This window comes from Gopherus flavomarginatus, chromosome 14 (genome assembly GCF_025201925.1).
Source record: "Gopherus flavomarginatus isolate rGopFla2 chromosome 14, rGopFla2.mat.asm, whole genome shotgun sequence".
NCBI classification, from domain to species: domain Eukaryota; kingdom Metazoa; phylum Chordata; order Testudines; family Testudinidae; genus Gopherus; species Gopherus flavomarginatus.
This window is the reverse complement of record NC_066630.1, coordinates 36,689,435-36,713,875: the sequence shown is the minus strand read 5'-3', so window position 1 is coordinate 36,713,875 and position 24,441 is coordinate 36,689,435. Positions and strand designations below refer to the sequence as shown.

Genomic DNA, 24,441 nt, shown 5'->3' with positions numbered 1-24,441 from the left:
ACGTATCTGAGGAGGGAGCGAGATGTTTTGAGGGTCAACATTAAATGCTCAGAGATCACCCTAATCACCAGAGAACCAGCTGTTCTATTCAGAGCCTGAATTACTCAAGCTGATGCATCTTGCAGCTGACATGTCTTGCGTGCTCGCTAATAGAGAACATTTAATAGCAAAAGATTTAATTCCATGCTAAAACACCACCCATTATAACCGCACAGATTCAAACATGCCCATAATTATAATGAACTCCACACACTCCGCTCACAGGCTTTTTTATCTCACGCCCCTTTCAGATCCTAAGCTGGTGTGAAAAGTTAATGGTTTTGTCTGAAGTTATTTGTAAGCACCATTGAAATCCTGCTTTTGTTCTTCCATCCTCTTCTACAGAAACATCCAGTCATTAGCTGGCTGGGCACTAGTGCCCTTTCCAGGGATTGGGGCTTCAAGAAGGGTCTGTTGTGATAACTGGGCCTACCCGAACTGTGAGTTCAGCTGTAAAAATCTGTCACGGTAACATATAATAAAGCGTAAAGTTCTAAACAGGTGCAAGAGAACCAGAGAGAGAAACTATTTTAGTCTAAACCAAAAAGGCCACATTGATAGAATCCAAGGACTGTTGAAATGATGTTTCTTAAAAACAGATGATATAGACCCGGAAGTTAATGAATCCAAAACTGGTGGGTTGGATATTAGGCCTAATTGGTGGACAAAATTATGAGGGGGTGGGCTATTCCACCCACCATTCCCTTTGTGGGAAAGAGACCTTTTGTGGGGGAGGGGAACTCTTGGGAAGAAAAGACAGACTATGGCAGCATCATGGCTCCACCCCCACCGTTTCTTGGCACCTCAGGCCTTCTTCACTCTGATCCTGAGAGGTGTCCTGACAAGACTGGGTCAGAGAGCGGGAGCCAGATGACACTGCTTCCCCTTCCCGGTTTCAGCTGAATCCAACCACCACCTGGGATGACCGTCCTTACCATCCAGACACTATCAAACAAGGGAGCTTTTCCTTCGAAAATTGAATTTAACAGCAGCTCCAGCCCATCTCAACCAATTTCTCTTTGCCCCAAAAGGAGAGTTGTTACTATCTTTGATCCCATCGAAGAGTGTGTCAAAAAGGCAGTGGAGGTTCCTTTTCAAACTCTCTCTAGCTACAGGGAAAGGGAACAAGAAATGCTGTTCAGAGGGAAGCCTGACTCACTGGTTTCCCGTCTTTTCTGTATCTTTAATAAAAGGCCCACAGGATGTTTAATGGTGTTTTGGCCATGGTGCTCAGCTGGTTGAGGTCTCTGTATACCCAACCCCAGACTTTATTAAAGGCTGGCTGGCGACTGGGCTATGCTGACACCCTTGGTTCAGCTATTCCATTGAAATTAATACAATGCATCGGTGTGTGAGAGTCACAGCTGACTTGCTCTGTGTTGATCAGACATGGGCTTGGATCAAGCCACCCAGATCTGAGCACCTCCCCGCTTGGGGGAACTTTGGAGGGGGGGCGGGGTCTTAGGAAAAATGGGGTGAGGCCCATGGGCACGCAGAACAGCTACGATGAAAGGAAGTACATGTAGTAGGTGAATAAGTGACCCATCCTGACTTATTAAAAATGAGTCCCATGGTTCCAGCCCCAGTTTAAGAAAAACACTGATCAGCCGCAAACTCATTGCTAACAAAGTATCACTAATGCTAAGGATACAGCTACACAGCAATAAAAGACCCATGGCATAGGCGCAGTTGGCCCAGGTCAGCTGACTTGGGCACCCAGGGCTCAAAATTGTGATGTAAATATTCAGGCGTGGGCAGGAGCCTGGGCTCCAAAACCCTGCGAGGAGGGCGGGTCCCAGGGAGTGGGCTGCAGCCTGAGTGTCAACACTACTATTTTTAGCCCTGCAGCTCGAGCCCTGCGAGTCCCACTCAATTGACCTGGGCTCTGAGACTCGGTACTGTGGGTTTTTTATTGCAGTGTAGACGTAGCCTAAGAGTTTAAGAGGATCCAAAAAAGGACTTGAAGTTTATGTAAATAACAAGAAAATTCAGACTTACAATAATGCTTTATTTATTTATTTATTTTAACAACAAGGGTTTTGAAATGGATATAAACCCTCATGCTTCAGGGCATAAACTAACTCCTACCCAATGCGGGCTAGGAAGTATATTTCATTATGAGCAGATTACCCCACATGTGCCTACTGTGAAGTTCTTACTCCTTCCTCTGGAGCAGCTGCTGCTGGCCACCAGACCTGAGTGAATCATTGATTTTCAGCCAAACCAGAAAAATGTTTTCTTGTGAACATAAATTAAAAAATATATATTCATTGGGGTCGAACATCACATTTGCAATATATGTTCAAATCAACATTTTGTTCTAACAATGTCATTTCAACCCAGAATTTCATTTTGAAAATGTCAATCGAAACAAAAGTCTAAACTGCAATCGTATGATTATTTAAATCACTTGTGATTTCTGAATCCTTGAGGCTGGTAATGCTGTATTATCAGGGAGATTTAGGAAACCAACCCTCAGCCTCCAAACGCTTAAAATAAAGCCAATCTGGCAATAGAAAAAGCCTGGATTATTTTACACTCTACTGAAAAGATCCAGTTTGCAATGTGGATTTTGCAACATGATTAGGGATCAGAGGGCACTAGCTAATACAAGGGAACCATGAATCTGACAGCTGTGTAGTTATAAATACACACACACACACACGGACACGTCTGCAGCTGCAGAGAACATAAGTTTTTAAAAAGGATATTTGTCTGGATATCAAGAATGTTATCAGAATTCATGGCAACAAAAATTTTGGAAGGGATATTAACCTCGTGCTTCTGGGCTTGAGACAATTTCTAACGATGGGGTTTTTACACCTTCCTCTGCAGCTGCTGACACTGGCCACTGTCAGAGATGGGACACTGGGTTTGATCTGGTCTGGCAATTCCTATGAGCAAGGAGTAAATGTACAAAACACCATGGGTTGGACTTGGTGCTGATTTCCTCCCCATACAACTCTACCCGCTTCAGTCATAAAACAGGGCAGAATTTGCCTCAATGCATGTTTAAAAAAAATCTGTTTCCCTTTGTTCTTTCTCTCTGTGAAATCAGCAATGGGATCAGAGACGAGCACTAAAAGGCATGCAGGAGAGGAGGAGGGAGTAAAGCTTATCAAACGTTATATTGACAGGCTATTTCAAAGGCTAAGTGAAATAAGGGATATCTGCTAAGATCATCCTCGGGATTACGGCAGAGCAGTCTGGCAAGGACACATGATCAGAGCTGGTGGAGAGCAACAGATCCTGGGACGTTGTAGCTATCGATCTCCTTGCTGGACCGAAATGAAATTCTCATCTCCTCACTGCCTTTATCCCTTTAACTTTTCAGCCTGGGTCAATGGAAATTGCTTAATACTCGTATCCTCTTCTCAAGCTCTACCCCTAACAGAAGGCCCACCACCCAGGGCCCTCCGTCTCCTTTTACAGCGGCATAACTCCATCGACTTCAGTGTTACTTGAAGTTACTCCTGTGTGTGCTACTCCTGATTTACGCCATCAAGAGAAAATCCAGCCCTGAGGCTACAAAAATCCAGCTGTAAATATGCTTCTAATTTTTTTTCGCATTCCACCAACCAGGAACGTTTTCTGAAGAGCCCACCTTTTATTGTGCCATACGACCATGACATAGCCCAGTGCAGCAAGTCATTAGAGGAGCTGTTACACAAGGATTACTTAGGCACTCAGGCTGGGGTTTTCAAAGGGGTTTTAAGGAGCAGGGCATACAATTCCCACTGAAATTCAGTGAAAATGGGTGCCTAACTCCCAGAGGTTTTGTCGAAATCCCCTGGCCCCAGGCTCATCGAGGACTGCAATGCAGGCCACCTGAGTCTCCATGCTGTTTCCAAATCCTGATCCGATGGCCAACTGTGACAAACAGAAACTCAGAGATTTCAGGATGGCCACACAAACCTTCCCCTAATGTGCAATCAAATGAAAACTCGCAGGATTATTTTCCTGTGAACAGTCTTACAAAAGCAATCACCCCAGATGAAAAGGCATCAGCAATTCCATCAGTGTGACCGGGGGACAAATTTCCAAAGGCATTTAGGGGCCTATAGATGCAGATAGGAATCTATAATACCATCCAAAGTACCTAACTCACCTTGAAATCAATAGGAATTAAGTGCCTAACCTGCTTAGATGGTTCTGTAAACCCCAATAGGTACCAATCGGCACCTGTGGGAATCTGGCCCCGTGACTGGTATCCACATGAATAGACACAAAAGTTCTTCCCCCTGCATTCAACCAAGGGTTGAGAGGGCATTTTCCTCCTGCCCTTGGCACTGCATATCTTGCCAGGTACTTTATTCCCACTGCCAATGGCTGCCTGCTGGACTGTCAGACCAATGCTGGCTGACAACCCTTACACCCATACAGCAAGCTGATGAAATGTCACTTGGTGGCATTTAATGCCCATCCTGATGGCACATTTGATTCTACTGTTTGAGGGTCCAAGTGACCCACTTCCCTTTCCTTCCCCCCCCGCCCCCATCTGAGGCCCTGGGTTCCCATTGCAAACTCCCAGGATTCCCTGCCTCCTGTCAGCACAAGGGCCTAGGCTCCTATTAAATCCCGCAAAGCCCGCCGTGGCCCGAACAGACCCAACTCTGGCAGCCGACGCCATAGCAGCGGGGTGAAGCGTCTGGGGCAACGTGCCACTTGCGTGCGTGCATGGGGGATCTGTCAGGGGAGAAGCACAGGCTCCATCACGCTCGTCACTGTGCAAAGCAAGTACATTCTATAAAGACAATTGTAGGCTCCATTGAAACCCACCTGCTACATCAGGTTTAGATCAACCTCTGGGGGAGCAGCTCTCCCCGCAGCCCCTCCCACTCCCAAACACAGAACTTCAGCGACCCCGCTCCTTTGCAGACCGGTCCAGGCCCTCTCTCTCCTCGCCCAGACACACCATCACCGTGGTGTTTGCTCCCTACCCCAAATCACACTCGGGACTTGTTTTCCTCCTGTCGCCCCACCCTGATAACTGTCCCAGCAGCCTCAGACGCCCCTTGTCGCCCTCCCGCGCACTATCTGCCAGAGAATGAGGATAGGACCAGTAGATGGGAGCTGCCGGCTCTGCAGACACAACACTGGAGTTTGCGTTTCCTATCCCTCCGTACGTCACACACAGGAGGAACAAGCTACTGCATGTGTGCCAGTAACTGGAGGAGCCCAGAACCCCTCACTCTGCGCCCAGAGGTGGCAAGAGATCAGAACCAGAACCCCCAGTCGAGTACACCACAAAAGAGAGGGACGGCCCTTTATCTAGGAGCGATATCTCCAGCAGGGGCACTTCACATCTGCCCTACATCAGATCAGGACCCCCTGGAGAAATCTCCCGCAGAGCTATGCTCCACAGAGAACCTGGGGAGCGGGAAGAGAGCTTGTCCTGCGCCCTTTCTCCTTCCCTCATGCTATCCACGACTGATCACTCGGTACATGCAATGCGGTCACTTAGCAGGGACAAGACCTGGCCACTAGTGCGTAATCCCCAGCCGGTTTTTCCAGTGCAATGTGCGTAGTTTGTAGCATCATGTGCCTACCCCATTAGAAATCTCACGTGGCTTTATTACACTGGGGAGTAAGCAACCTGAGGGCTTCCTTTCGCCCAACAGCTCATGAGAGGGACTCCGAGGCTGGCTACTCAGAACAACAGGGACCCAGTGAGGAGGCTGGGTCAGAGGCTTAGCATCGCTTGCTTCACTGAGTGGGAGAAAGACTAAACAGCCTATTCTCCCCCACGCCAAAGAGGCTGGAGCACTCAACAAGCAGCAGCCCCACAGCTACCTGGCCTCACCTTCCCAGCCCATCGTACGTCTCAGCCTGGTTCTCACCCCTCTCCTCATCATATCATTTATTTATATTCCTGTAGGGCCTAGAGACAGCCTGGTGCTCTACAGACACACAGCGAGAGACAGCCACCGCCCTCCAAAATAGTTCACCGTCTCCTCGCCTTCAGGGCTCGTCTACACTGCTGAGTTAACTTGTGTTATAACTCCAGTCTTGCCCCCAACTCGAGTCCTGTCCACACACAAACCCCTGGAACTCAAGTACGGTGGTGCTTGCACCTCAAGTCGGCTGACCCATCCGGGGCACAGACTACAGCTTGAATCAGCTACTAATATGACCCCCGTGTAGTAATGCAGTCACTCTGCGCAGCTCACGTGAGCTAGGCTAACCTGCGGTAACTCTGTAGCGAAGGTTTCCGTTTCCCTTTCCCCACTTCCCTCTCTCACTCCAAGCACCTCTCCCCCTCTCTCACAAACACCGACCCCCCCCAAACTAACATTTGGGAAACAAGCCCACCATTGGCAGACCCAAGCACTCCACAATCACAAGCCGTGGCCCCCACAATCATGAGACTGGCTTAAAAATCACAAGTGGGTTTCCTTTTGTTTTCTAAATAATGCATCTGAGATTCTAGTTATTTGCCCTCTGTTTTTCGAAACTTTAGGGGTTCACGTTTTCAGCCTTTTCTCCAGAACAATGACAGCCAGAGACTTTTTTTTCTTTAAATGAAAGCTGATAGTCTCCAATAATCCCTAACTCTAGGCACTTGGGGACTTAATTAAAAAGACACCAACTATCACAAGATCCCTGATAAAAGAAATCACGAGTTGGCAACAGTGTATGTATAATGAAGACGGGGAAGGATATGGAATTAACCCATTGCGTGCTGGCCATCTTCCTGCTTACTCTACCTTTGTGTCGTATCCCCTCCTCCTGCTGCGCACACATTGGCTGTCGCTAACGCCTAAGCACTTTGGGGCAGAGGCTGTGTCTTCCTATGTGCCTGTACAACACCCGGAAGTGTTGCCCCATTCCCCGGGGATTGGAGGTAATATAGCCGTCACAAAACAATTCTTGACTTTCTGTGAGCAGAGCTATTCCTAAAGCCATTTCCTTGTGTCACCTCTTGAAAAGAGCTCTGTGATCCAAGCTGCTTTTCACGGTGATTGGTCTTCTCACATCTCTTCTTTTCATCTGGCCTCTTCCTAACTTTTTTTCCCTATGGGCTACCTTACTTTCAGCCTTTACCCGGCTGGCTCTGCCTCGGTTTCACCATAAAGTTGCCAACAATTTTCTCCATGGCCAGTAGCTGAACCTCAAAGGGATGAGTGTGCGTGAGGGAAACATATCCCCTGTTTTTAATGGTACCCGGCTCGCAGCATAACCCCTGTGGGATCAGGGATTCTCCCACTGGAAGTACAGTGAAACCCCGCTATAACGTGACCTTTGGGGTCCAAAAAATCCCATCGCGCTAAATGTGGGGTTGCGGTATAGTGGGGTTTCAAATCAGTCAGGTGGTCCCCAAAGCAGTGCATTGAGGTGCACCGCCTAGTGCCCCTGGTGCCTAGTGGCCAGCAGGGGAGAGGAGCTGTGACTCCCCGCCTGCCGGGGACAGAGAACTCCGGGGCTGCGGGCGCCGGTGCTCTCTGTCCCGGGCAAGTGCAAGGCTGCGGCTTCTCTCTGGCTTCAAGAGGAACTGTGGCTCCCTGCCTGCCGGGGACAGACAGCACGGGTGCCCGCAGCCCCGGAGTTCTCTGTCCCTGGCAGATGCGGGGCCGCGGCTTCACTCCAGCTACAAGAGGAGCCACGGCTCCCCGACTGCCGGGGACACAGAACTCCGGGCCTGCGGGCGCTGGCGCTCTCTGACCCCGGCAGGCGCGGGGCTGCGACTTCTTTCCCGCTTCAAGAGGAGCTGCGGCTCCCCGCCTGCCGGGGACAGAGAACTCCAGGACTGCGGGTGCCGGTGGTCTCCGTCCCCGTCCCCAGCAGGCGTGGGGCCGCGGCTTCCCTCCCGCTGCAAGCGCCGTGGCTCCCCGCCTGCCGGGGACAGAGAGCATCGGCACCAGCAGCCTCGGAATTCTCTGTCCCCAGCAGGTGTGGGGCTGCAGCTTCTCTCCCCTGCCATGGTGTTGGGGACCATTGGTACAGCATCCTACTTTACCTTAAAGGGGAGCCAACCTGCGATCGCCTTATATGCAATTTCGCGTTATGGCGGGGTTTGACTGTACGTAGCAGAAATTGCAAGCACCTGAATATTGGGGCAGAGGTAGTGAGGGAGATCAGGGCTGGACTTGGAATCAGATAACTGGGGGTGGAGGGAGGAGGTGAAGAATCCATGCATCGGAATTGAGCTGTCTAAGGAATAAGCCGCAAATACTTACAGTTAGTCCATGCCCCGCAGCACGGCATCTGCTGCCCTGAGCCCTACGTTATTTACTTAGCCTTGCACTGAACGCAGGCAAGCATGGATAAGCTCCAATTATGAGTACGCTTAAAAATCCAGCGGTTAACAACACCAAGCCCTCTAAATGAGGCAGCAGTGAAATGCAATGAAGCAATGACATTCAGTAAGAGTGAAGTGAGGGCTGGCCAAAGGGGCTGGGTTGACAGCCCTGCAAACTATTGTCCCCTCTTCGCCCAGAGCACAGGTGCAGTACAGAGCAGTAGCAGGACACGCGTCACCAAACGGCCTTCGCAATGCACCTCAGCCTTCTGACGCAAAACCATTCTCACCTCCAAAATAAGAGCCCCACCCCACCCTTACATAATGCCTGGCCTCTGTCAATCTCAAAGCACTTTATGAAGGAGCCCAGTATCATTTCCCTCATTTTATAGATAGGGAAACTGAGGCATGGAGCGGGGACATGACTTGCCCCAGGTCAGTGGCAGAGCCAGGAATAGGTCCCCCAGCTCTCCAGCGTCCCGGTCTAGGGTTCTCGTCACTAGGCCAGTCTCCAGGCCCCATTCAGCCCTCGGGCACTCCACTGAGTCTGCCACGAAAGGGGTCAGTTAGTGCCAGCTCTGGTGGTGATGGGGATCCTGTTCACTAGAATGTGAACCAAGGCCATCTAATTCCACATGAGGATGAGAATGGGCATGTTTCTCTGCTCCGCCACTTCCTACATGTAAAGAAACTCACTAACAGCTACCACAGGAACTTCCTTTCCCCCCCATGATACTAGGTGACCATGTAACACAGGGCTGGCTGCCCCAGAAGGCCTTCAGCACTGGAGTTCAGCCTTCGGTTACAGGAGGAACAGCTTCCCTTCTCGTTACATTACAGCGTGAAGCAGCCATGTGGTTCATGCAGGTATCTAGGAGCCCTTTTCTCAGTAGGCTGTGTAACACACAGTGAGTTCACATTGGAGAGGGGAAAGCTCATGATATTGGAGATGTTCCCTGGTGTGGCTGCAGCTGGGCTGAGGCACAGGATGGCCACAAATCCAGGTGATCACGAGCAGTTTCACCCTGGAGACTGTCGTACATACAAAGCGTACACCAAGCTGCTTTGCAGGAATAAATAAGGCAGGACCATGAACACTGCATAAACTCCTGGAGTCAGGTGCAAAGAGATCACACGCTGAAGGAACTTCCCTGTCACAAAGCCAATAACAGAGAGAGACAAAGAATCTGAGAAGCACAGGCATGGAAATCTTTTCACACAGGATTTGGAGCAGGATGGAGAACCAGGGACGCACAGAGGTGCAGATTCTGGGACCTCTGAGACCAATGAACAGGACCAGCTTTTCAGCTTCACTTCTCTTTCCCTCCACTATCTTTGGGGTTTAGAAAGGAAGACCTGGGGGGCTGAGGCAGGAGTTTCATGCTTGTAAGATAAAGAGGGGAAAACTTAAGTACAGGGAAGCAGATCCTGGGATGCTGGGGACAGACTGGGCTTTTCCATGTGCTGGGCAGATGCAAGTTCAGAAACAGGTTGTCTTAATAATTGGACGGCCTGTCGAGTGATAGCAGCTCACGACTTGCTGGCTTCTGGGCAAATCTGCGAGTGCGGAAGAAAGGGCAGAGGACTCCATAGTAAGGTGCCTTCTAGAGGCTTATGCCTCCTTTTTTAGTATTCAGCATGGGTTGTTAGCATACAGTCAGGCTGCTCTTCCAATATCATTTATTGTTTCCATCCGTTTTTTAAGTTACTTGATATTAAAGTCACATATGGGCTGTATTGCCTATAAAATGTGACCACTAATTATTTCTGCTAGTTAAGTCGGCAATTAGATTCAAGCCTGCTAGGGATTATCCAACATATCCAGTATGCTAGTGAAAGACGAGGCTATTTGGAAACCAAAGATTCTCTTTGAAAGGTAATTTTCATTTCCCAATGCTTGTTAATCCTTTTCGTGTCAAGTCAGGCGCGTGCAGTCTCTCTCCCTCTCTCACACACATTGTTTTCTGCTTCCACCTCCTAAAAGCTGGTGAGCTCCATTGTTTGTGACCTGGGTTGCCATGGAAAAGGTATAAGCAGGGTGGGTTTTTTAGTGCTAGGAAATGGCACACCTCTGGGAGGGAAGCTGAACGAGAACAGGGCTGATTCAGACCCTGTGACAGTGCAGGCTCCCAGGTACGATGGCGATGTTCACAAATCGTAAATGCCTAGAATTACGACATCCAATTAGATTGCTGGGCAGATAGAAATCAATAGAGCTGCATCCACCTATCCCCAAGGCTGGATATTTACAAGCATGCCTAGAATATCTGCATTAACGTTTTCAACTTATACTTCCTTTGCCATTTGCCACTGCTTATTTCACACAATGACCCCTGGCTGCTTGCCAACGGCCCCTACTCTGCTCCACACTCGTATAATTTATTCCAGTTTCTACGGCACCTCAAGGAGATGTAACTTGAACTGACAATGGCGCCAGAGGTGCTTCCCCAGGGCAGGCTGCTCGGCTGGACAGGGACCAGGCAAACTCGTTTCAGCCAAAAACCTGAGATGAGAAATGGATGCTGGCTCATGACCCCCACTCCCTACACCTGCATGAAGCTCATAGTTCTTGAGGCCCACAGCCTGAGAAGCAAAGGTTTGAATCACTAACAAACCACGCTGATAAAACCAGAGGCAGAGCTAGCCAGCTGTTTTCTGTTCGTTTGCCAATTATCCTAGTAAAAGTCTATTCTGCATCTGCCCCCCGATATAGCAGGGAGGTTACCCACGATGGAAGTTATCTCTGTAACCTCCCAAGCCCTATCACACACATTGATGGGAGAACTATATTCTAGATCCCCTCCTCATGTGCAAATCAATATTCTCTAGCCATAGAGTTCCAGCCAAATAAATCACCCCACTTGCTAATGTTGCTTCATTTCTTATAACTCCTTTTCTCTCTTCAAGATAGTGTGGCCATGACTAGCGTTGGATTTTAGCCTTGGAGACTGAACAACGACAATGCTGGGGGGAGGTGGATCAAAGACACACGAGCAGCATTTTTTTAATGTTCAAAGGTGACCATGTGACTTCTCCAAATCTCCATCCTCATCAGGAGCCATTTGCAACCAGAGGGCCAAATTCTCTGGTGCAAACTGACGCTGCCCCACTGGCTTCAACTGTACTAATTTCTACCACTCTGAGTATGTCATAACTGCCCATGAAGGTGTGACTGCAGCGTGGGTAGGCAGACCTGGGCTAGCTTGCATCTAGTTGGGGCAGGTAATGATAGCAGGGAAGACTTGGTAGAAGTTGGCAACACAACTAGGTACCCAGTGTCCCCAGAAGGCTTTTACTGGGGCAGGCAGCCTAGGCCAAATTCTGCACCGTCATGTCTTCACTAGCTAAAGGTGGTACCTGTCCCCACGCTGCAATCACACCTTCATCTGCGGTGTAGAAGTACCCTCCATAGGTCTCTGTCGTGGGCCTGAAGCAGCCATGGAGAGCCACGCATCGAGCACCAACACCGCTGGGATGGTCAGCAGCTGCTGGTGAAGATCACAGAGATGGGACTGAGCTGCAATGTTCCATTCCTGGTCAGGAAATTCTAGATCTGGATCCAAAATCTTCCCATGCTTGGGAACACCAAGATCTAGGTTTGGTTTTCTCCAGCAGAAACCCTTTGACCCTCAGAGCCCGGGGTCTCCAAATAGGTTTGGGCCCCAGCTATTCAGCCCTTGTTTTTACCTGGCTCACAGGGCCCCTTGTGCTTTTACAACAAACCCACCCACCTGTGGCTGCTTTCATTCCTAAAAATAAAAGGGGCTTCTCTCCCTGAAAAGAAGCTGCTGCCATCTTCTCAGCCGACGCCTCTTTGTCAGGAGGCTATTATTAAAAATGACATTATTGACATTCTTCACTCTAGGTATTCAAGATGGGATTAAAGAGGGCAGGTCATGGGGGAATCAAATTCTTATCAATTATTCGTTGTGCATCTTAAAAAAGAAAAATCCGGTTCAGACTTGCCTACGGTAGCCCTATTACCTTAGTATTATTTAAAAGCTCCTTTGATTACAATATTAGTGCCACCGAGGGGTGCAATTTACATATGATTAATGCTTCTCTATTCATTCCTAGGTCTGGAGCCTTCTCCCCACCACCTCTTGAATTCTGACATATAAAAGAAAAAATTGAAAATAAAGAGTGATCGGAATTCATAGTGAATGAAACCAAATTCAGACTTGCCAACAACAAAATAAGTATATAACTACTGCCGATGCAAGAGGCGTCTCCTAGAAAAGCAACTTATTGCTGACCTTTTTAAAAGGGATGGAAGACTGAAATGGAAGTGCAGAAAGATATTACGATCCGAAAGCAGATGGGGAAAGCTGTTGCAGCTCCTTTGGAAAGAAAACAAGTGAAGTTGTGTATTTTAATTAAAGACCAGGAACAGGGGATGTGCTGTGATCTGAGGCATCACAGTCTCTCTCAGTAAATGCTTCCCAATAAAAGAAATCAACTCCAGCTACAGGTACAAACTGGCTTCCACTCAGCTTGACTTTCAGCTTTGTCCCCTTTGTTTACCAGAGACCATGCAGAGTCTGGAACTCTGCTACACAGATATCTAGCAACTGAACAGTACATTGCAAATATGTGTAGCATTTCTTATCAGACCCTGTCTTCATCAGTGCTATACCAGCTGCCTCCCGCATGTTCCCTGGCCAACAATTTCAGATTACATGTCTGTGTGTCCTGTGACCAGCTTGGTCATAGGATATCATTTTCCTAATGTTTCAATAGGTGGTTTTATCCCAGAGGTGCCCCACTCCTCTCTAGGACCCCATTTTACAGATGGGGAACTGAGGCACAGAGACTAAGTGCCTTGCTCAAGGTCACACAGGAAGCCCATGGCGGAGCAGTGACTTGAATCGGGGGCCCCCATGTCCCAGGCCAGTGTCCCAGTCACTGGGCTGGTCCTTCCACTCCAGCTCCAGATTATACAGCATATAAATGACGGCGAACATTTTCCAAAAGTCGCTGTTGACCTCGTTTTCCTCCATTTTTGCACGTCCAGCTCAAGGCACCTTTGTCTCAAGTTGGGCACACCAGATCAGTGGCCACTTCTGAAAACTTTGGCTTACGTCTCATTCTCCCAGTAAGGCCTCTCTCACAGGCAGGTGACTCTGATCATGAAGAGCGGTGAACAGAGAGGTAGTCAGGTATTCTTACACAGGGATCTTTACATATGGAACACGGCTGACTGCATGTGTCTGTGCGTGCATGCACCGAGGAAACATGACAGAGCATGACGCTTCCAGCCAAAACACCACCACCCAGGCACTTTCCAGGAGAGAGAAAGCAGAGTGCTTGTATCTCACATTCAGACCCTCCCTCTTGAGTCCCCACATCATGGCATTGTCCCCCAGTGTGGTGTGGCTCAACTTTACTTGGCCCAGGATGACAAAACTAGCAACCACCAATATCGTCCTTCCAACCACCCTGTCCCACAGGAAGAGTTTTTGGTCTCTCTGTGGATTGGGGGAGGGTGGTGGTCGTAACACAAAGGTGCTAGGGGGAGCTGGACAAAAGGGGGACTGGTGCTGTTGGAGTGAAGGGGGCTTCTTCCTCCCCACTGCTTGTCCTGCCTCCCAGTTCCAGGGATAGGAGGGCCCGTGGGGCGAAGAACTGGGATGGGAGGGGGCATAGCGGAGCTGGAATCAGCAACGGGATTGGAGGGCTGTGAGGAAAGCAGCTCCTCCCCACCTCTGCCCTGGGCTCCCAATGGGTGCAGGCAACCCCAGGATTTTGCAGCTCTCCGTCAGAGAGGTACAACCCTAGCCAACAGGCAAGCCAACTTCTTACATTTAAAGGGCGGCACACAGCAAACCGACCCCCTCACCCACGACAATCCATTCTCAGCTAGGAACAGGCCATTGGTCTCATGCTGCCCTTGTCTCAGCTGGGGGAGGGGGTGAAGATCCCCAGAGCCCAGCAATTCCATTCCTTGGGCCCAGAAGGTGAAGATCCCAGGACCTCAGACCACACCCGCCCCCTTCTGCCAGTGGCTCAGCTTCCCTCTTTCAGCTCTCTAGCCCCGCCTGAGTCTGGCAGAGGCAGCTGGTCATGCCCACTGCCCCATCCGATTGCTTTGTGCGGGCGGGGGCAGTGCAGCACCTTTGCTTCTGTCGCCCTGAGGACAGGGAATTGGAAAACTAATCCTGGTCCTGCTGTGCTGGCCTTTTAAGAGTCTCTGGGGCCCAGAACCCCGCCCCATAGAGGTCACTGGGCTAAGGGACCATGGATTCCGCTATCTAAGCCCAGTGACCTGGGAATATCTTCATTATCGTTACGCAAATTAGACTCGTCTGGTTGTTGACACGCCTGCAAACACCCCGACGGCAGCACTCAGCCAACGAAGTGCCAAAGGCCATTTCCTTACCATGTTCACACCTGCGCCCATATGCTGCCAAGAGCCCCGCCTCCAACTAGCTGCACCACATGGGGCACAGGGGGCATATGGGCCCACTGCCGAGCTGTCACCGCGTCCCACTCGGTGACGCTGCACCTCTAGCTCTCTCTCAGTTCTGCACGGGCTAACGTGCGAGTTGGTCTCTCACAAGCTTGAAACCCAGGGCCCGAGTTTAAAAGGAAGAACAGCAGAGTTATCCCCGCAGACAGCTTGAAAAATGGCTGGAGACAGGTAATGGGGAGGCAGGATAATTATGCAGCCAGTTGGCATTTGGGACTGGGGCACTGTGTGCCTGGAACAGAGCTGTTTCCATGGGCCCAGACAGTAAGGCAGCATCACTCACGCTGGCCACTGGCTCTTACCTGGGAGACCAAAATGGATGGCAGATCTGTCACCATTAACACAGTATCCTGCTCTCACTTAGGGTAGCAAACGTAATCCCTGCTGCCTAAGCAGGGAAGAACTCAGCCTGGTCTTGGATGGGAATCAGCCAGTGGGGACCAGTGCACAGCACCTATGCAAACCCCTCTTGGAGGTGGGCAAAGCCACAATCTGCATTGCCTGAGCTCACTCTTCATGGAAGCTGCACCAAAGCAACCACCAGCTGAGAGCTGCTAACTCCATCTACATTAGGGTTTCGCGGTGGGGCTAGGCCAGCTGCTGGCCACCGAATGCTGAAATCAGGAGTAACCACACTTTAGACCAGGCCTTGGAATCAGTTCTGCTCAGTCTGGGGGTGGGAACATTTGGCCAGGGATAAGAGATGCTCAGGAGGGTGTTAAGTACGTGTGAAATGCTGAACTCCTGCCTTTTGATACAGAAGGTGCCAACCCAGGATACGGAGAGGTGAACGTACACACTTGTGGCTCCAGGGTGCGACATCCTACAGCTGTCCTGGTTCTTTCAGAGCGGGCCGTAAGTACCAGCCAGGCAAACAGCTGCTTTGGACCTGGTTTGTTCAGGAGCCTCACATTTGAGTGGGGCTTTGCACCCCAGGACCTCGTCCTCAGCACTGGGGCTGTAAGGGGAGGGACTCTGTGGTAACCACTCTAGTCTTCCAATGCCACAGCACATGGGCTGATTCACTCCCCAACTCCCTTTGGGCACCAAAGAATCTCATGAATTGTAAGAACCTTGGCGGCACAGTGGGGTTTTCCTCCCTCTAAAGCAAGGGTGTCAAACTCATTTGGAGGCAAGGGCCAGATTCCAGGTTTAATTATAGCCTGTGGGCCAGAATACAGACTCAGGCCTTCATTCTTCCCCAGCGGCTTCCTCACGGATGTCAGGGGGAGGATTTCAGAGAGATTAAGGGGAGAGCATAGGCTTCACCTAGTGAACAAGTTGTCATTTATTATTTATCCAGGACCTCATTGTCCCATTAGGCATCACTCGGTGAGAAGATCTGCTCCCCTTTCGGTTATCGCTGCTCCTGCCTTTTGCTTCTCTCCCTGACTCTTTCCCCCTCCGTCTTTCCAAGCTGTACGTCTCCTTCCCTGCCAGGAACTTCCTCCCTACCACTGGAGGGCTCCATTCCCACCTCTTTTCAGTGACCAGCCACGGAACAGTCAGCATTAACCATAAGTTTATCGGACTCTAGAGCAGACACTCCAGGCTGATTAACAGGAGAGCTCACGCCCAAGCCATTGTTTCAGGCTGTCTGCAGACTCAAGCAGACATGACATTGGTTTTCACTCCCTTCACATCTTGAAAGTTCACTCTGCAGTCAGGAAGGCTACAAACGGTATTTGCAAACGAAAGCCGAGGCTCTGCAGAGTGCAGGTCATAGAGGCCACATCAACACCCCACACAGGCTGGTCCCAGCACTGCCCACAGGGCCTGTGCTTGACAGCTCTAATGCATGTTGATATGCGCACGCGTGATGGAGTGTGCCCCCCACCCTAGCCTAGGAAGGATTAATGAAGCTGAGAAGGGGCCAATTAAGTGGATAGGCTACACCTTAGGGGAATTAGGTGGGCTAGGTAACCCTGGGTTGATGATGGAGCCCATCTGAGAAGGAACAGGTGGGGCTATTAAAGAGATATTGAAACTGGAAAAGGCACAGAAAAGGGCAACAACAATGATTAGGGGAATGGAACCGCTTCCTTATGAAGAGCGATTAATAAGACTGGGACTGTTCAGCTTGGAAAAGAGACAACCAAGGGGGGATATGATAGAGTCTATAAAATCATGACTGGTATGGAGAAAGGGAATAAGGACGTGTTATTTACTCCTTCTTCTAACAGGAGAACTAGAGGTCACCAAATGACATTAATAGACAGCTGGTTTAAAACAAACAAAAGGAAGTATTTCTTCACACAACGCACAGTCAACCTGTGGAACTCCTTGCCAGAAGATGTTGTGAAGGCTAAGCCTGTAACAGTGTTCAAAAAAGAACTAGATAAATTCAGGCAGGTCCATCAGTGGCTATTAGCCAGGATGGGCAGGATGGTGTCCCTAGCCTCTGTTTGCCAGAAGCTGGGAATGGGTGACAGGTGATGGATCACTCGATGATTCCCTGTTCTGTTCTTTCCCTCTGGGGCACCTGGCACTGGCCACTGTTGGAAGACAGGATACTGGGCTAGATGGACCTTTGGTCTGACTACAACATGGCCATCTTTACGTTGTAGAAAGCTAGGAGGTCAGCAGCAGAAATGGGGCTGCAGTGAAGGAGCCTGCAGCCACTCTCTGGATGCTAGACAGGGAAGGAAGGGAACCCAGGGGGAGTGTAGAAACCCCCAGGGTTCCAGGCCCTGAGGGAAGGATATATCAAGAAGGGTGATGGAGCAAAAGCCTGAGAGTGGCGGTGTAGGAAAGGCTCAGGGAAACGACAGCAAAGTGGGACATTGCAGACTTCAGCCACTATCAGAGGGTCCCTGATCTGGAACCCACAGTAGAGGATGGGCCTGGGTTCCCCTACCAAACCCTGGGGAAGTGGCATAGTCAGGGCAGTGAGGGAGACGTCAGCCATTTTGGATGGAAAAACTAACAACCCCTGGAAGGCAAAAAAGCACATTGACCTGGCTGGAGGGCTAAGCTATGAAGGGAGAGCACCCTGAGTAACAGAGAGTGAGAGAAGTGGCCGGGCTCCCGAATAGGCGGCAGGAGGAGGTGTCGGACAGGGAAGGAGCTAATCCCCAGAGCAACTAGGAGGAAGCGCTCTAGTGGGGATGGCACCCAGTGACAACATGTAGCACTGTCTCCCCACTCTTACGTAAGGGGGCGGGCCCACCCACCAGCCAGCGCATCAAGTGAAGCTCCCACTGGTGTCAGTAGCTCAATCCCTTGCCCCAGGGATGCATTTACTGCTCCAACAAAACAGTTCAAAACATTAATCGAAACAGGTGAAGCAGGCCCTGCTACCTCGCCTCTCCTAAGGCCTCTTCCCTAGAAGCTTCTGTTGGTGCCTACACAGCAGCAGGTATCCCAGCCAGGTCTTTCGCCTAGCTAGTGGGGCGAGCCCCTTTCTGCAGCTGTTCTCCTGAAGCAACCCTCCCTGCCCCACACAGATTTCCATCTCACATGAGCTACCGGCTGCTCTTATGAGGACTGGGTCATCTTCAGCCCTTCCCTGGTCCCTGGCCTCACAGCATCAGCTGATTAGTGTCAGATGGGGCTGGGCTCAACTTCCCTTGTGGGACAGGCACCCTGGGACAGACCCACTACAGGATATCAGGCTAGACTGACCTGAAGCACCTAAGAGCTCCAAAGTTGTTCTTGGTGCACAGGATAGTTCAGTCTGATAACAAGTGTGGGATTCCAATGCATTAGAAACTGGTTCACACCCATCCGCTTGCAGTCCTGTGATTCCCTCCATTTTAGGCCAGGATTTTATTTCAGCTGCATGCATCTCTTTAAATTACCACATTCCTCCCAGCCCTTCCTTCCTACCTGCTTAAACAGAAAGTAACCTGCAAAACCTGGCCTCTTAAACCATGCTGAAGTCCTGGTACAGTCTCTTCAGAATGAGACAGAAACTCACGTGCTAATGAAACAGAGCGGATTCATGAGGGCCATCCTCAGAGATAACAAGCAGCTTTTTGGCACGTGTGTGTAAACAGTCTGATGGGCTAATTAATCAGGACTTCCGGGATTATAGAGTGACTTGAAGCGTCATTTTGGAACTGGGTTGCTGGCACAGAATCGGCAGTTTGCCCACATGACTTAAAAAACCATAAATAAAGATGTCGAATATTTTTCTGACTTTACAGGGATTTTTTTTTAATTGTCCCTCAGCTCAAGGCTCACGTTCGATCACAGACCACATCAACATCAGCAGGGTCAGAGACAAAATCATCTCAGCTACTGAGCAGCGATCTGTACATATTGAGTGTACTGTTCAGTGGAATTTCCTTTCAAAGGAAATAAACAGGTTGTTCCCACTTTGTGGCTTCTTTATGATATCTGAAGACCTGAACTGTGTTATAAAACTAAAGATTTCTTTGTTGATTGCTTTTCACCTTTGGTATAACAAATCTTCCCTGGAAGACCCAGAGAACTGGAGTGGGAGCCTTCTCTGCTCTTAACTGGAAGGGTGAGGACGCTGAATCTTTAACAAAGATTTTCCTCCTAACTGTGTTGTGTGTTGGAGCTAAATAAACCAAAGAGTTTAAAAACCCATCTGAATAAGAATTTCTTCTCTGTCCAGTTGCTCAGGTTCCAATTGTTACATCATGATCTTACTAGTACTCCAGTCAGCTACAGGACAGGAGAGGTAAGACCAGTGTAAGACAGAAGCAGGAGACATTTTTGTTTTAAAAGCAACAAAAGACACCTTGCAGGCCTTGCACTAATGACGTGCACTACTCTCTCAAAGGTGCGTCGCTCGACAACTCACATATTGTGTGGAATTAACTGGGGATCCTTCTAGGCCTTGTGAAAAGAAACAGCTCAACTGTATGCAAAGCCAGAGTGCTTCAAAAGGACATTGTAGGATTTGGAGCTCATGGAAAACAAACAACTGAAGACACCTGTTGGAGCCAATGCCAGAACCAGATCAGCTGTGAGCACTGGCCCTTTCTGTTAAAGCCAATGAGAGTTGGTCTCTTGCAGGCCCAGGCCCATACTCATAGATTCAAGGACCGGAAGGGACCTTGAGAGGTCATTGAGTCCAGCCCCCTGCCCTCATGGCAGGACCAAATACTGTCTAGACCATCCCAGATAGACATTTATCTAACCTACTCTTAAATATCTCCAGAGATAGAGATTCCACAACCTCCCTAGGCAATTTATTCCAGTGTTTAACCACCCTGACAGTTAGGAACTTTTTCCTAATCACAGAATATCAGGGTTGGAAGGGACCTCAGAAGGTTATCTAGTTCAACCCCCTGCTCAAAGCAGGACCAATCCCCAGATTTTTGCCCCAGATCCCTAAATGGCCCCCTCAAGGATTGAACTCACAACCCTGGGTTTAGCAGACCAATGCTCAAACCACTGAGCTACCCCTTCCCCACAATGTCCAACCTAAACCTCCCTTGCTGCAGTTTAAGCCCATTGCTTCTTGTTCTATCCTAAGAGGCTAAGAAGGTGAACAAGTTTTCTCCCTCCTCCTTATGATAACCTTTTAGATACCTGAAAACTGCTATCAGGTCCCCTCTCAGTCTTCTCGTTTCCAAACTAAACAAACCCAATTCTTTCAGCCTTCCTTCACAGATCATGTTCTCAAGACATTAATCATTCTTGTTGCTCTTCTCTGGACCCTCTCCAATTTCTCCACATCTTTCTTGAAATGCGGTGCCCAGAACTGGACATAATACTCTAATTGAGGCCTGACCAGCGCAGAGTAAAGCGGAAGAATGACTTCTCATGTCTTGCTCACAACACACCGGTTAATGCATCCCAGAATCATGTTTGCTTTTTTTGCAACAGCATCACACTGTTGACTCATATTTAGCTTGTATACTATAACCCCTAGATCCCTTTCTGCCATACTCCTTCCTAGACAGTCTCTTCCCATTCTGTATGTGTGAAACTGATTGTTCCTTCCTAAGTGGAGCACTTTGCATTTGTCTTTGTTAAACTTCATCCTGTTTACCTCAGACCATTTCTCCAATTTGTCCAGATCATTTTGAATTATGACCCCAACCTCCAAAGCTATTGTACAGGTTTCTCATAGTGCTGCCACTGCACCTCAGTCCTGTCCTCCAGTCCACTCCCTCACAGTAACACATCGTGGTTCTGACTCCGCAGTCCCGGGGGCTCTCCTGAAGCACAAACTGCTAAGCATGCTATGCAGTGCCATGGGGCAATCTGTTGTGGGGCCAGCCACACATTAGGGAGGGGATCCAGACTACTATCACTTTGTGTCCCCACCAGGAATGAACTCACGGAGCTCCAAAGGCAGAAAGCTGGTGGACTTACCCCACGCCAGGCTGCCTCACCCCTCCCCACCCCCCATAAGAACCCAGGCGGTCCATCGCTTGACTCATTCTTCCTGGGTAAGCTGCAGTGCTGCCTGTTTGACCACAGCATACAAAACACAGGAGCCCGAAAGCCCAGCTCCCAGACACAAAACACTGTTCTACACCTGAATGATAAGGAGTCCGGTGGCACCTTAAAAACTAACAGATTTATTTGGGCATAAGCTTTCGGGGGAAAAAAACCTCAAGGTGCCACCAGACTCCTTGTTGTTTTTGTGGATACAGAATAACATGGCTACCCCTTGATGTTCTACACTAGGAAAAACAGGCCCTGTATTAAACAGCACTAGCCCTCCCACCCTGCAGTCTATTCCACGGACCAATCGTCTCCTCCTCTCCTGCCTATTATGCTCATCTCAGCGTTACTGGAGCACTTGTGTTTGAATGACACCTATTCAAATGAGAGGCACGGGGAAAAAGTAGGGTTCCTTATTTTAGATGAATCATCCTTACGGTGTAGCCTATCCGTGGGCAATACATATTCCTCATCTGTAAGCTGTAGCAATTAACACATTTCCCATTGCCTCCCACTAACTTTTAATGGGAGCAAAATTAACACTGACACTGAATGCTTTTCCAAACCTCACCCACGGAGTTTAACCTAGGAAATGACTCAAACTATTATGTCAATAAATAAATCACACATTTGTTTGCCAGTGTGTTATGGGCAATGGAAAAAAAACAGTCGATCAGATGCCTGGCCCAGTGGCTGCAGTGCCAGCTTGGGATTTGGGAGACTCAGGCCTGGTCCACACTACAGCGTTAAATCGATTTAACACTGTACCCGTCCACACTACAAGGCACTTTAAATCGATTTTAAGGGCTCTTAAAATCGATTTCTGTACTCCTCCCCAACGAGAGGAGTAACCCTAAAATTGATATTACTATATCGATTTAGGGTTAGTGTGGACGGAAATCAAAGTTATTGGTCTCATTCTTTTACTGAGCTACCCAGAGTGCACCGCTCCGGAAATCGATGGTAGCCTAGGACCATGGACGCACACCACCGAATTAATGTGCCCTAGTGTGGACGCGTAAAATCGATTTTATAAAACCAGTTTTATAAAACCGGTTTTAATAATTTTGATTTTATGCTGTAGTGTAGACGTGGCCTCAGGCTGAGTTCCCTGCTCTGGTACAGACCTTGGACGAGACACTTGGCCTCTCTGTGTCACAGGCCCCCGTCTGGCAATGGGGATAAAAGCGCTGCCCTACCTCACAGGATGTTGAGAGGTTCTCAAGCGCTATGACAGTGAGATAAGTACCTAGGATAAACTGCATCTCTTCACTCACCTGAAAACACACATGGCACAAGAGGAAGAAGGATGGCCCCGAGTTACTAAACTGGGGCTCGGGAGTTCAATTCTGTGTTCAATTCTTGGCTTTGCCACTGATTCCCTGTGTGTTTGGGTGAGTTGCTTAATGTCCTTGAGCCTCAGTTCCCCATTTATATTATGGAGAGAACAACACTTCCGTACCACCCAGGGGCATAGAGCTTAATTCTGTGGTGCCTACAAGATGCTCAACTGTTGCAGTAACAGAGGCTGCAAGTCCCTGAACAGACCCTCAAACTCCTAGTAGTCGCCGAATTCCATTGTATCTTGCCTTTGTCATTGTATCACTGCATCTGCCTTTGTCATGAACCTACAGCAACGGGTCTTACTAAAATCAACAATGTTTAAACATCCTGAAATTACTTCTTCCTCAGATATAGCTGTTCCATGCCTTTAACGGCGAGACATCCCATCAGCTTTTAAACAGAGCTAGTTACTGGCCTGTTGGCTAAGATCAAGCCTGGTATGTATCACTGACATCAATACATCTGCTACCAAGGAACCACAGCCTGTGTATGCAAGGAACGGATTAAGTTATCTAAAAGGTCTTTTTTATCTTGCACTTCTCTGATCCTGTGCCCTCTAGGAGATAACAAGATGGTAAGCTTAATGAGTCTTGCTTTGAAATTCCAAGCCAAGGCAGCGCTACAGATAAAAGGACAGACACTTGTTAACTTACTGCTGCAAACTTCTGCTGCGTAGCCTGGGCAGCAAACCGAGCCACGTGATTGACAATGGGAGAGAAGTTGGTTGGTCCGTAGAAGCGTATGTGAGGCAGACAGGCTGAGTATGCTTGGACAATGCCTTCCACTCCTTAAAGAGAACCAGACAAACCAGACATTAACTAGACAGCCTCCCAGCTGGCTCCTTGCAGGAACCTTCTCCGTACACATCAAAATGGATTTCAGATACAATGGGCAGAAGCTTGAGATCACTGAAGCTAAATTTCACTTTGCTACTTATCTTACAGCAGCATCTTGTAGCCCCACCAGAGATCTGAGCCTACCTCTGCGAGAGATCATACAAACAGCGCTATACCCTACCATTCAAACAGACAGGTAACAAGTCGTAAGGGAAACAGACACAGAGAGGTGAAGTTATTTGAGGTCAGTGGCCAGAAGTAGACACTAGGTTTCCGGGTTCTAGTCCAGTACCCTAACCACTGGGCAATACAGCCACAGTCTAACACCAGAGTTTCTTGAAACCACCTGTTGACTTCCTCTGGCATTGTGGATGCTCAGAACTCCAGAAAACAAAGCTTCAAATGTCTTTGGTGTTAAACCTTTTCCAGCAGACACTTGAACCCTTGTGGTTAAGAGAGTGAGCTTCTAATGCCTGAATTCAGATAGGGCTTGCTTTTGGTTTTTGGAAATATACCAAGCCATGTGATGAATCTGCCTGAGCGGGAGCACAAATAAATGCCCAGGGCTGCCAAGAGAATTCAGTGGGCCTGGGGTCTTTGGCAGCAGGGGGCCCTCGCCACCGAATTGCCGCCGAAGACCCGGCACTTCGGCGTCGAGTCCTGGAGCGGAAGGACCTCCCACTGCCGAAGACCTGGAGCCGGGGCCGGTGCAACCATTTAGGCGACTGCCTGGGATTTGGGGGGGGCCATTTTCTTCAGCAGCGACCCCGGCAGCCAAGTCACCGCTGGTATTTAGGTGGAGGGAGCTGGAGCAGGGGAGCGCGGGGAACACGCCTGCAGCAAGTGTGGGGGGGGCAGCACCCAGGGGAACTTCCCGCCCCAGCTCACCCCTACCCCGCCTCCTCCCTGAGCACGCCGTGGCTGCTTCACTTCTCCCGCCTCCCAGGCTTGCGGCGCCTAAGCTGGTTGGCACTGCAAGCCTGGGAGGCGGGAGAAGTGAAGCAGTGACGGCGTGCTTGGGGTGCTCGTGCGCGGAGCAGGGGTGAGCTGGGGTGGGGGAGTGCCTCAGGGTGGGGAGTGGGGAGCTGCCGCAAGGGGGGCGCCTCAGGGTGGAGGTGGGGGAGCTGCCGCAAGGGGGGCGC

The 24,441-nt window shown here is 49.5% G+C and overlaps 1 protein-coding gene and 1 non-coding gene across 3 annotated transcripts in view; both read right to left on the bottom strand.

Moving 5' to 3' along the window:
- CPNE2 (copine 2) overlaps nt 1-24,441 on the bottom strand; it is a 176,140-nt gene that overhangs the window by 8,312 nt on the left and 143,387 nt on the right. For both annotated transcript variants that reach the window (XM_050922780.1, XM_050922781.1), the window contains exon 14: nt 23,117-23,250. In XM_050922780.1, coding sequence (XP_050778737.1) covers nt 23,117-23,250 — 134 coding nt within the window. The remainder of the gene's footprint in view (nt 1-23,116; nt 23,251-24,441) is intronic.
- Nucleotides 5,073-5,214, bottom strand: LOC127034512 (small nucleolar RNA SNORA57). Its single transcript, XR_007769411.1, has one exon. It is a non-coding gene; the product is annotated as a small nucleolar RNA SNORA57 (small nucleolar RNA).